A 13926-nucleotide genomic window follows, 5' to 3' on the forward strand; every position below is an offset into this window, starting at 1 on the left:
TGATTTTTAATTTTTTCCAAAAAATAATGAAGTTAGTGAGTTTTGTTCAATGAAAATGAAGTTTGTGTATATGTAGATGTTAATGTCTGTTTATGTACAATTATTAAAATAATAAGTATTGCATGTTTTTCACACTTATATGGTAATTTTCTTTTGACGTGAACATTTCCAACTTCAAGATAAAAGAAAATAAAAATTAGGGATTAGAACATATTAAGTTTTGTTTTTTTTTTTTAAATTATTGTGATATATAAGATGTTATCATAGGTCAATTTTTGCACATTGCATTGAATTCTCTTTTCTAATTTGGTCATAAATATGCCATCCATTTTAAAAATAAAGAATTTAGAAATAAAAAATATCTTCTAAATTGTCTTAATGAGTTCAAATTATGAAAAATTCTTACCTAAAGTCAATCTATCATGAACTCAAGTTACAAATATATAGAATTCATGTATTTAATATGTAAATCCTACTATCTTGGATTTGGATTTATGATAGATCAAATTTAAGTAAAAAAAATGTATAAATTATAATCAATAACAAATTAATTAATTAACCTTTAGGATTGACTCAGATAATTATTGACTTAATGTTAACTTAGGGGGATATGTAGTTAACAAATTGAATTAATATCCACATGACTTGAGCATTACGACTTATCTTGCATCGAGTTTTAAATTGTTATTCACACTATATATATATTTAGATCGATAATTAAAATTTGCTCATTTCTCACGTTAAGCATATCTAACTAGTAATTAATACTATTCTTAATTAATGTGCAAGACAAAGAGGGAAAATGCTAAAATAGCACTAAAAAATAAAATAATGCTTCCTATATATATATATATATATATAAAAGGTTTAATCGACTCGTCAATGCCTTTCGTGGCCAATTTTTTATATTTGCAGGTGGTGACGAAAAAAACAAGTAAATTGTGTTCAAGTAAGCCAATTGTTACCGTGAATGGGAAGTTCCCTGGACCCACTTTAGTTGCTAGAGAGGATGACACTGTGCTTGTGAAGGTTGTCAACCATGTCAAATGCAATGTTAGCATCCATTGGTGTGTCCTCTTATATATACATATATCCTCCTAATGATCAAAAGATAAAAATTTTTGGGTTGATTAACATAAGAAACATTGATAATGATTAATGTTATTTATTTTTAAATTTAGGCATGGGATTAGACAACTGAGGACCGGTTGGGCAGATGGTCCAGCGTACATAACACAGTGCCCTATCCAGCCAGGGCAGAGCTTTGTGTACAATTTCACCATTACTGGCCAAAGAGGCACCCTGTGGTGGCATGCACATATCCTCTGGCTGAGAGCCACTGTCCATGGTGCTATCGTTATCTTGCCCAAGCGTGGTGTTCCTTATCCATTTCCCACACCCCATAAGGAAGAGATCATTATATTAGGTGAGCTTAATTAATTAAGTTTAATTTAAAACTACAAGAAAATACAATTTTTGAAAGAGAGAGATGATAATAATATGAAAAGACCCTGTGAATTAAGTTAGATTTATGAAACAATTTTAAATTAGGTTTTTTTGGACTTGTAGGTGAATGGTGGAAATCAGATGTTGAAGCTGTGATCAATGAAGCTATGAAATCTGGGTTGGCACCAAATGTCTCTGATGCTCACACCATCAATGGCCATCCAGGACCTGTCCCAGCCTGCCCTTCACAAGGTTCGATATCCCTAACCTACTCATTCAACAAATAGAATGTAATATATATAGATACTTCTTATCGAATGAGGGGAAGCTCTTGCCTTCTCATAATAAATTTATCGGCGCCAATGAGCAAAATTTAAACGTGCAGACTTTTTGACAGAATTTCAAACCGTTAGCAAATATCGTTTAATTACTAAACTTACTCAATCCTGCTTTCGCCTGAATTGCAGGAGGATTCAACTTACCAGTACATTCCGGCAAGACCTACATGCTTCGGATCATTAACGCTGCACTTAATGAAGAGCTTTTCTTCAAGATTGCTGGCCACCAACTCACAGTTGTCGAGGTTGATGCCACCTATGTTAAGCCCTTCAAAACTGAAACAGTCCTTATAACCCCAGGCCAAACCACAAACGTTCTTTTAACTGCAGACCGCAGCTCCGGCAAGTACCTGGTTGCAGCCTCTCCTTTCATGGACGCCCCCATTGCCGTAGACAACGTAACCGCCAGTGCCACCTTACATTATTCAGGTACCCTTTCTAGTGTCGCCACCACGCTCACCTCCCCGCCACCACAAAACGCCACCCCAGTAGCAACAAACTTCAGTGATGCTTTGCGTAGCCTGAACTCGAAAAATTACCCTGCCAGAGTCCCTTTGAAAATCGATCATTCCCTTTTCTTCAGTATTGGGCTTGGAGTGAACCCTTGCGCTACTTGTGTTAATGGCAGCGGAGTTGTGGCAGATATCAATAACGTAACCTTCGTTATGCCAAAGATTTCTCTACTGCAAGCCCATTTCTTCAATATTAGTGGAGTTTTTACTGACGATTTCCCTGGTAACCCACCGATGCCATACAACTATACGGGGACACAACCAACCAACTTTCAGACCATGAAAGGAACAAAGCTTTATAGACTTGCTTATAACTCTACGGTGCAGTTAGTTTTGCAAGATACTGGGATGATTGCCCCTGAAAACCACCCAATCCATTTGCATGGCTTCAATTTCTTTCAAGTTGGGAGAGGAATAGGTAATTTCAATCCAAAGAAAGACCCAAAGAACTTCAATCTTGTTGATCCTGTTGAGAGGAACACTATTGGAGTCCCTTCTGGTGGATGGACCGCTATAAGATTTAGAGCTGATAATCCAGGTAATCATTTTTAATTTAGGCTTGGGATATTTAAATTACCAACTATGATTGGATTGAGTAGTAACGACCCATCTAAAATATTAATATGTAGGGAATATGATCCAAACAATTTAACATATATTTATGTATTTTTTGTTGATCTATAGGAGTGTGGTTCATGCATTGCCATTTGGAAGTTCACACAACGTGGGGATTGAAGATGGCATTTGTTGTGGACAATGGAAAAGGCCACAATGAATCTCTTCTACCACCTCCTCCTGATCTACCCAAGTGTTAGAAAATTCCAGTGATCATGCACAGAATTCTAATTCAAGTAAGTAGGGCTGGAGTTCTCAAAGGAGAACAAACAAGAGGTTTTAATGCTATATAATAACGAGAGAAGTGTTCTTTCGATCGGGCAAGCCGAAAAAATGAAGTTGCCAGGAGAAGAAATAAAAGTAATAAACCTGGGATTTTTAATAGTTTCTTTTTTTGTTTTTTTCGCCTACAGTTTGCTTCCAAAAAAGGATGTAATTATGCAATATATAAACTGCTGATTTAAAAGTTCCAAAGTAATTACGAACCTTTTAATTTGTTTTGCATGTATATAATCTTCCCTCATTTGGTGCAGCAACAACTCCATGTTAAATGATCAATGTCTGTACGTATTTTCATGTTGTGGATGCATTGTGCCTTTAGCTCAAACTTCAAAAACAAATTTGTACAAGAATTTATTTTAAGGCAATCTTAGTTCAAGTTCAACACATGGATTTATGGCTAATGTCATCGTTCTCTTCAGACCAGAAAAATTCACATCTTTCTTTTTTATTGGATTTAAAAATGATGAAATTAAGTCAATATGGAGATATATATATATATATATATATATATATATATATATATATATATATATATATATTATTGTACACTCAGAATGTGTATAAACTGTAAAAAAAAAAAAAGTAAACACACAAAACAATAATATTTACGTGGTTCACCCTCTTAATATAGGGCTACATCCACGGACATACCATTTTCTACTATCAATAATAATAAATTATCATTACAAAATCAAAACTATACTACTCATATATATATATAATTTTTTAATTCATTAGACAAAAATTTCCATTTGGAGAGATTTCTTGTTAAAGAAAATGTTTTTTATTTTTGATTTTTATTGATTTTCAAATTTATAATCTCATAGTTGTACAACTCATGAATTCATTATTCCTAAACTAAAGTTCACTTCTATGCATATGCGATGTACAAGTGATCCTCGTTCCTTGAAGGTTGAAGCTGAATTTATCAAAGCATCCATGTATTTACATAGATACACTGACAAACAGTAGCTTGGCTTGCATTAATAAAATAAATAAGCTACATGTAGGAGTTGGTGCAGAATCTGAACTCCTTTCTCAGGAGCAGCTTAAAAGATAACTTCAAATAGAATGAACCAAAGAGGGTGTGGTTAAGATGATACTGTCACATTTATATATATATAATTATTAGATTGATTTTTTTTATTTTTTTTAATCTCTTGCAGTACGTATCATAGTATTTGATAATTGACTATTAGTTCAATAACATATACATATAAATCTCAAGAATAGACTAATTGTCCAATTAGAATATTTATCATGTTGTTTATTAGAATTTTATTTTTTGAGCTAAATCATGACTTGGAAATTTTAATCACCAACATGAAATTTTTTTATGAAATTTTAACCATCAAATAAAGGCCCGGTTGGCAATTCTGGACTTATGGGCCCATGAAGGTTTGTCAAAATAAGGCCTAAACTTTCTAGAGTTGTGGGTCATTATTAGCTTTGCGTAAATTAATTTTATTTTCTTAATAGTTCTTCAAATAATATCCATTTTGTTGATCAATGAAATTAATCTAAGCAAAATAATCACATCAATCGTTATTAGTTCAAGAAATGTGATGCTAATTTTAAATTCCTGGAAGTCCATTTGAAAAAATGTGAATTTGAAATTAAAATAAATTTTAATTTTATACTTTAAATAATAATTATTATAAAATATCAATATAATGTCAAATTTAAATTCCTTTCATTTCATATTTAATTAAAATAATTAATTTTCATTCTTTTAAAATAGTTTAATTTTTCCTCAATTAGAAATTTATTCTTTAAAATTATTTCCATTAAATGTTCTGTAAAATAAAAAAAATCCAAAACTCAATTTAGAAATTCGAAACGTAATTTTTTTTTTCCTTTGTGAAATTAACGAATGAGCAGTAAAATCTAGAAATTAAATATCTTAATGGTAAAAACTCATAATCGAAATGAAAAATTGAAAAGAGAAAAAAAGGAAAATGTAAATATAAATGGGGAAAGGTGAACACGCGAGTCGGAAGCATGGAAGTGCAGCCTAAAATAAAATCTGAGGGAGAAAGAGAGAGAGGGAGAGCTTTTTGACTTCTCATCATCAGAGAGGGCGTATAAAAGGAATCTTTCCATTAATGGAAACAAATTGGTGGTGGTGCCAATCAACTTTTTTATTATTATTATTTTAAAATTTATTGGGACACTATAAATTAATCTTTGATGCAGTCTGTAGTCGCCATCGATTCCTTCAAGCCAGCATTTGCCCCTACCTCCCTGTCTTGCCTCACTCACTGCACCCTCCCTTCAATGCCTATCTCCTCCATTTTCATCATCTCTTTAGGTTTTTTTTTTTTAATTGACTTTTCCTTATTAAAATTCTGAAAGCTTATATCTGTCTATATGCATTTTTCGAGAATAAAAAAATATATATATTTAATAAAAAATCCCAAAAATAAAATGTGAATTATTAGTATCTTTAATTATTATAATAACATGAGTAAAAAAAAAATTATGTCTATATAAATACAAAATATGTGTGTTATATTATGGAATTTTTGAGTGATGAAGTGAAAATTCAGTACATTTTTTAGGGCAGCATTGTCATTAAATAGCAGGGAATATTGAAAAATGGAATTGCAATGAGACAATATATCGTGTGGAACAACTAGAAAAGCATATTAAATGAGGTTATTTTATGGTATATTTTGGTTGAAGGAGCATGCACGTCCTAACCTAGCTACCTATAATTTTTTTATTTTATTTAATTATGAAAGGAGAAGCCCTGGAACCAACTATATAAAATTATTATTATTAGACACGAAGAAATACTATATAAACAACTAATTTCATATATTATTTCTTATTTTCTTTCTTGTGTTCCCCATATTGTGTAATGTGTATGCCATCCCCCAAACATTGTGAATATATGACAGAACCAGCCATTCGTCTTCTCAGATTTTTCAAGTATCAAATAAAATTATTATTAATATGTTCATATGGTAAAAATTAATATATATTTTTTATGAATCTTTCATTTGAAAATAAAAAAAAAATTTAAAGATAATATTTAAAAAAAAAAAAGAAAAAGAGTGAGAGGTAGGGCAAGGCAATGTGACCTGTCAATGGGGGAGGATATTAATGGACACGTTGTCCCATTGAATTGGGGGGGTTGAGAGATTCGAGGTACCCCAGAACAAAGATGATGGTGGTGTGGGTGTGGATGTGGCCTTACCAGTCAACATATTACATGTGCATAAAGTCTCTTTTACATTTTCGTGTTTCTATTTGTTCTTGTTTTCTACATTACCACACGTACTTCCCCCATTGTTAGATCTCCACCTTTTCTCCATCTAATTTCAATCATTTTGTGGTCCTCTTTTCATTTTATTAATCATTTTTTAATTTCATATTAAGGCTGTAGTTTGATGTCATGATTAACTACTAATGGACACCTAACTAACAAGTGGCATTATCTCCCATTGTACATACCAAACAAAAACAAAGCGAAATTGGGTAAAACCTATTAATTAATTGGTGCTTATAAATTTAGTAATGATTGACTACTAAATTACCTTTATTGTGCAACTGACGAATTGGATAAAATTTTTGTCAGAGAAGAAAACAGACGGTGAATGCGAATGAAAGTGAGAGAGAGAGAGAGAGAGAGAGAGAGAGAGGGTGGCAATGGCAATTCAATGACAAACGATATGTGCAGTACTTTTGTAACAATTATTAAGGAAAGTTTAATGCAAGTTGTCGGTTACTACTTACTGGACTGGAAATGAGAGAATATAAAGCTACCCTGGCCTCTCTTTTCTACTGAACCACTGTTTTTTACTTGTACCTGCTATTTGCCTTTCTTCTTCCTAAAATCACTCTGTCACTTTGGCCATTCCTTCACCTTTGGTGGCAAATCTGGTGTAAGGGTTCTGTTGTGACAATGACTCAGGAAGCCCATTTGTGAGGGAGTCTTTTGGATTTTTCTCCACACTCTTTTTTTACCCTTTGTGTATTTGTGCGTATGCCAATCTTGACTGCATCCATTGGCCATCTTACTCCCCAAAATTTGAGCCTTTAAATATGTTTAAGATCTACTAATGACCTTCCTATCGCTGTAAAAAAAAATGTTAAATAAGTTAAATTGTCCATATTATGAACTTCCTTAATTATGCATGGAATAAAAGATATAAAATGCACCTCTGAAATAGAGTGTTGCATGTCAAAACCTTGACCCTCTTTAATTCTCCACCTTATTTTCATTCAATTTCATTCTTGCTATTTCTCTTTCAACCTCATCTTTCCACTTATAATGTACATTTTTTTTTTCTTTTTTGACGTAGAACTGTCGAGTCCTATCCTTATTTTGGCTCTTTTCAATGATATTGCAAGCAACACGCATCATGCTTTTACGCCAAACCAGCTCAACTTGATGTGAATTCTCATAGCTACGAAGATGCACTTTCTTCATGTGACATTATCCCTTCTTTTTTTACTTGTTTTGTCCAACGTTTCAAGACATATTGCTTAGGAATTTCTGTTATAAACTCCTAGTTCAAAACCCTCAAAGCATGAGAACATAGCATTGTACATTACCAAGCACAGTCCTCAAAGGTTAATTGAGAGTTCTTCATTCATCAATGGGGTTTTCCACCTACCCATCTCATTACAATGCAATTAAGAAACTGTTTTTCAAACAATTTATAAATATCATGAGTGTAAACTTTTGATGCATGCTTGAATCAGAATTCCACTTGTTTTTAATTTCTTACTGCTATATGAGATGTTTCCCATTTACATTGAAAATCTAATACTGAACTGATCTTTAGAACTTATTGTTTGAAAAGCCATAAAAAACTTTGTCAAACTCATTCGTGATGCAGTTCCTATCCCTTCCAAAACACCATTTACACTCTCACTCCTTTGAGAAGATGTCATCCCACTAGAGAAAGTACCTCTACTCAATGTTAGCTGAAGACCATTTGGACCAAGTCTCATCTAGTGATCAGTTCATCCATTTCATTCTAAGTGCTTTCAAATTCTGTTCAGCCTCACACACCTTTTAAAACAATAGTAAAACAAGTCTGCAAACATGTTCTACTTAAAAGGAATGCATGTTAATTTTTTTGTGGATTACAATTATCATGAACAAATACGTGATCAGCAGTAAAATTTTAATATATAAATATGTAATTTTGGAGGGTGATTTTGCATTTTCCAGAGAGAAGAGAAGAGTGGGGGAGACAAAGACAAAAGCGGTGGAGCAGTTGGTCACATCAGAAGGGGACCGCTTGGTTGTATTCGTGGAGGCTTATAGAAGGAGCCAAACCAAAGGGGGGAGGTGGAGCACCACCTATGTGGAAAAGAGCGTGCTCTTACGCACCACCGTTTGCCGACGAGAATATTTAAAAGCTAGTCATGAGCAAAACAAACAAAAATTGGGTCCTACAACTTTCTAGCCCTTTTTTACTTGGTCGTGAGAAATACTCGCTTGGATAGAGAATGAGAATAGTATTATTCTCCTACTCAGTTCCACTAACCAGCAAGCACTTGTGTAAAAAGGCATCTGCTGGTTGGCTGGCCAAGGCCAAGAGATGGCCAATGTAGGTGGCAAGAAGAACTTGCAGACACTCGCCCATGGTTGATCTCATTATTGAAGATTCAACTTCTTACGTGGTTCCAGCTCATTGGAGGAACCACCTTTGAGTTTTTGTACACCGGCTTTAATAAGGAGATGAGAAAAATGTACAGCAGACAATACTTAATAATGTAGGGAAAAAAAAAAAAGAAAAAGAGGCTTCACATAATGAAAAAAGTAAAAAGTTATAATTTATTATTTTAATGAAAATTCATAAATACACATATAAAATAGGCCTAATATTAAAAAAATTTAAAGCTTTACTCATTTTTATAATTATAATTAATTTTTTTTATTAATATTAGCCTAATTTAAAAGTTTAATATTTATTATAATTTAATAAAAATTAAAATTATGAGACACTAATGTGATAAAAATATTATTTTTTTAATATAATTTTACTAACGTGACATAAATTTTTATGTTAATAATTAACTAACATTAATAGTTAATAATTAAAGAATTAAAAGTCAATAATCCAATAAAATTAAAAGTCTTTATTTTTAACGTTACAATTGTAATTTCAATAATTAATTATATAATTTGAAACTTAAACTCAAATCAACATGTGGTAAATACCAAAAATTAACTTATTTTTATTCGTTCAAACATATATTAATTAAATTAATCTCTCAAAATTGAAATTCATCTTTATAATATAGTACATGTTTGCAATTCAATTTTCATTTTTATAGTTCAATTTCTTAATTTAAACCCCAATTAATAAGTTGGGTAGAAAAATCTTCCCTAGTTAACCCTACAATAGAAGGAGGTTATAATATGTAGTGTTAGTGTCCGGTGAAAGCTTGATACCCCCTGCAATATATGGACGGTCCAAACAAATGGCTGCTTGGTGGTAGAGTTGCAGAGTTTAGCTGGTGTTGCTAAGGAAGTCTTTGTTGACCAATGGCATCATGCCACGTATTGAAATCAGGTGGTCGCCAAGCACACAGTTCCTGGATTCCTTGAGATCATTACCTGTTGAATAGTGTAGGAGAGGGAGACTGCCCAATTAGAAAGCGTTGTAACAGTGTGAGGGTCCCACATTCCCCAAGTTGCCCCCATTTTGATTTTACTTTCTCATTTCATCATCTGAACCGTTCCTTTGGCGGCTACCTATTGAAACTGACCATAACAGAACAAGAAAAAGCATAAATAAATAAATAAATAATCACTTAGATCAGGAGTGGTTGATCCTTTTATATGTTGTTCTATCGGACGGTCTAGATCAGTAGTTCAGAACAGGCGAGCTTCTATCTCTGCTCGTGAGTAAGCCAAATTCTCAACAAATAAGAGCATTTAAGCACTACTCTCATGCAATAAGATCAACTAAAACTTTTACATTTTTTATTATATTTTTTAAAAATCTTAAAATTTGAGTTACAGTCAAAATTAAATAAAAATATAATTTTTATTATATTTTTAAATAAATGTAGAAAAACCAGAGCAACAAAGTGAGTAACAATTTATTTATACAATAGGAAGGAACTTTTTCCATTGTTGCAGTATACACAGACCCCATTCCCTCCAATCACAGCCCACCACCTTCAGTGTCTGTCTGTCTCTCTCTCTCTCTCAGATTTTAGCAAAAAGCTTAGATTCATTCCTTGGGCTGGGTACCTCTTTGCTTTTGAGCTTCTTATTAGCGTTGTGGTCTCTCTCATTCCATAGGAGCAGTGCCTATATATTTTCTTTTTCTTTCTTCTCTTTTCTTTGTTGCTCATACCTGAAGGAAAAGGAGGAAAGCAGAGAGATCTTTTCCCAGCTTTTTCTTTTTTCGCTTCTCCAACTCCCTCAGAGAATCACTGTCTAACCTGTTTTCCCATCTGGGTTTTCCATTTCCACTTTTTTTCTTTCAAAAATTTTAGCTTCTCTCTAGTTTCTTTTTCTTTATTTTCCTACTCCTGCTTGGAGATATCGAAGAACTTGAAGCTCTAAAAAGAGAAGCTTTACTCAAGCTTTCATCTTTTCAAATTCTTGGCTTCTTCTATCTCGGTTCCTGAGAATTGTTTCTGGGTTTTACTGTCTTGCTATAAGAAGTCTTCCCTGTTTGCTTCCCACGGAAGTTTAAGTGGGTATAGATCTCACTAGTGGTTCTAGGGTTCCATCTTGGAATGTTTTAAGAGTATTTTTAGTTTTATTAGAAATGGTTTTTACTAATTTTGTTTGATTTTTAGAAAGTTGGGTCTTTTATAGATTCCTCAGGGGTATGACTGCACCACGAAAAAAGCTATTCTGATTCCTTTTAAATGCTTCCTGATTTAACACTGATATTTTTGTGGCGAAACCTCTACCTCTCTGCATTTCCTATCTGGGTTCTTTTTCTTTTTTTTTTCCTCTGTTTCACCAAATACAGCGCCTCTAGCCAATTCTTCATTTAAGAATTTCAGATTTGTTCCAATTCTCTGGCATGTTACAATAGTTTTGCCTCTTAATTGGACGCAATGAAGTGGGAAATGGAAGTTCTTTCGCCTGCATCATATCATTCAAGCACAAATTGGCTAATAGAAGAGAGCAAGAGCACCAAATGGACTCCAGCAGAGAACAAGATTTTTGAGAATGCTCTAGCAGTCTACGATAAGGACACTCCTGATAGATGGCACAGGGTTGCTGCTATGCTTCCTGGGAAAACCGTTGGGGATGTCATAAAGCAGTACAGGGAATTAGAAGTTGATGTTAGCAATATAGAGGCGGGGCTGATTCCAATTCCTGGATATAGAACCTCTCCCTTCACATTGGATTGGGCTAGCAGTAATACCTATGATGGCTTCAAACAATCTTATGCTCTTGGTGGGAAGAGATCTCCGTCAGGTCGGCCCGCTGATCAGGAGAGAAAGAAAGGAGTTCCATGGACGGAGGAGGAGCACAAGTAAGTTTTTCCTTGCATATTTATGTCAGGTGCTCATATTCTATGACTATTTTTCAAAAACAAGTTTCCATGTCCAATTCCAGCAGTTTTTAGCTAAATTTTATGTATTAGGATGGGAAAATATCAATTTGAGAGGAGAGAAAAAGAAAAATGTTTATCCTTTGAAATCTTGGTTTCTCTTGATTTTAAGGATTGTGAATATGGTGAAAAGCTGTGGCAGTGCTGGTACATTGTTTTAGGTAGAGAACGTAATTTGTGTTAGAATCTAATCTGGAAGAGAACATAATTGTACTAAGATTCTTTTAATTATTTTTTCTGTTGGAGATTGTACTGTAAACATGTTTTTGGCAGCCGCCAGAACTTCGTTTCAAAAAATTCTAATGATTTTACAATTGCAAATTCCTTGTAAAATTCTACTGCCTGCCACAAATCATAAATATTCAATTTGTTGCAGGTTGTTCCTGATGGGCTTGAAAAAGTATGGCAAAGGAGACTGGAGAAATATATCGCGGAATTTTGTTGTAACTAGAACGCCAACTCAGGTGGCTAGTCATGCACAGAAGTATTTTATCAGGCAGCTTTCAGGAGGGAAAGATAAGAGAAGAGCTAGTATTCATGATATAACAACTGTCAACCTTAATGACGTGAGAACTCCATCGCCGGACAATAAAAGATCACCACCTTCACCTGATCAATCTACTGTGCTTTCGCAGCAGTCCAATGCTGTTGCCATGCCTAGAACACATTTTCAATGGAATCAACCCAATAGTGAAGCAACCATGGCTTTCAGTGCAACAAATGGGAATATTTTCATGGCTTCTCCTTATGGAATTAACTCATATGGGCTTAAAATGCAAGCTCACAATCTGCATAGAGGTGCTGTTCATGAATCTTTTATCGCACCTCAAAGTATAGCTTTTCCGATGCAATCTGCACAGCACTACTCTTATGGATGAGAGTGCTATGGCTTTGATTTCTCCAATGCCACCTCTTCTTGTAGTTTCATTGGTATAGCTGTGTCTGTGCTCTCCTTTTTCATTTTAACCCTTTTTTCCTTTTTCTTTTTCGGGGATCTTTTTGTATATGTCATCAAGAAGTCAAGTTTAGTCCATAGCTGGTACTTGAAACTTGAAGGATAAAGGATTCTGTTTTGCTTGGCATTTCAATCTGTTAATTATGAGACTGAGAGGGAAGATTCTCCAATCTGGGTAATTCTTAAATGTAGGAGTAGGATCATCCGTTCAATGTATAGAGTGGTGAGCTCTATCCAAATGAGCATGGGGAATGTGTTCAATCGATATATTTGTTGTAAAAGGGTGCAGAAAATGATTCTGAAGTAAGACTAGACTTCACAGTTCCCTGCTTGCTTGCCTGCCTGCCCCATGATCTGATACCTTAAGAAAGTTCCTCCGAGATAAGATAATAAGAATGCGGAAAGAGATTTGTATGCATCAATATGCCAACCTATGGAATTCCAAGCCCACGCAAAGAATATGAAATAAAGGGATCTGCACGAACTAAGATGTCCAAGCATCTTCAATTATAAGTTAAAAGCTTAGCATTTTTATAGCTATTTCTATAGTTGATGATGCATAGTAAGGTCATGAATTCTATGTGCATATTGTTAGTAATGTATAATCTGTTAAAAATAATCAAGAAACTACTCAATTGTATGTTTCCTTTTCTTTGTCTCCTCTCCCTGCCCGCGGCGCCGCCCCCCCCTGCAACAAAAATCTTTCAGCTTCACGGATCATCCATTTCAGCAATAAGAGAACAGAACTCCTGAATTTGCTGCAAGGACAGAACTATGGTTGTGAATTGGTATCAGTGGTTTTGCAATCCGCACTAGGAATGTCCAAGCTTAAACCATGTCTCTACTTTTGGATCCAACTCCATTAATGCCCATTTATTGTAAGAGTTGAGTTGAACAAAGTAGACTGAATGTTTAAATCATACTGGGGTGAGTTACAAGCAATTTTAAGTTGGATTTCCATGGTATCTATAATCTAATTACCGACTTTTGTTCATAAACCTTTCAAGACTCTTTCACTAATCAAATTTTTCAGACGCCCAAAATGGCCTAGTTGAATGTAGAGGCTGACTCTACATTCCACTAAATGAAGCAGCACATCTTCAATTCTATTTCCTTTTATTTTTTTTCTTTAATTTAATAATAATAATGATAATTATTATTATTATTATTATTATTATTATTATTATTATTATTATTATTTTTGCGTTAAAAGATCTTTCTAATGA

The 13926-nt window shown here is 33.8% G+C and overlaps 2 protein-coding genes across 2 annotated transcripts; both read left to right on the forward strand.

Annotated features, from left to right (window-relative positions):
- Positions 1 to 867: 867 nt before the first annotated feature.
- Positions 868 to 3389, forward strand: LOC131183102 (laccase-4-like). Its single transcript, XM_058153023.1, has 5 exons — positions 868 to 1067; positions 1182 to 1426; positions 1570 to 1698; positions 1914 to 2834; positions 2981 to 3389. Exons 1-5 carry the CDS (start codon positions 883 to 885, stop codon positions 3109 to 3111), a joined length of 1611 nt encoding a protein of 536 aa, XP_058009006.1. The 5' UTR covers positions 868 to 882; the 3' UTR covers positions 3112 to 3389.
- Positions 3390 to 10293: 6904 nt separating this feature from the next.
- Positions 10294 to 12981, forward strand: LOC131183104 (transcription factor DIVARICATA-like). The gene is made up of 2 exons (XM_058153024.1): positions 10294 to 11667; positions 12122 to 12981. The coding sequence occupies exons 1-2, from the start codon at positions 11243 to 11245 to the stop codon at positions 12621 to 12623; spliced, it is 927 nt and encodes a 308-aa protein (XP_058009007.1). The 5' UTR covers positions 10294 to 11242; the 3' UTR covers positions 12624 to 12981.
- The last annotated feature ends 945 nt before the right edge of the window (positions 12982 to 13926 follow it).

This window comes from Hevea brasiliensis, chromosome 9 (assembly GCF_030052815.1).
Source record: "Hevea brasiliensis isolate MT/VB/25A 57/8 chromosome 9, ASM3005281v1, whole genome shotgun sequence".
In the NCBI taxonomy this organism is placed as follows: domain Eukaryota; kingdom Viridiplantae; phylum Streptophyta; class Magnoliopsida; order Malpighiales; family Euphorbiaceae; genus Hevea; species Hevea brasiliensis.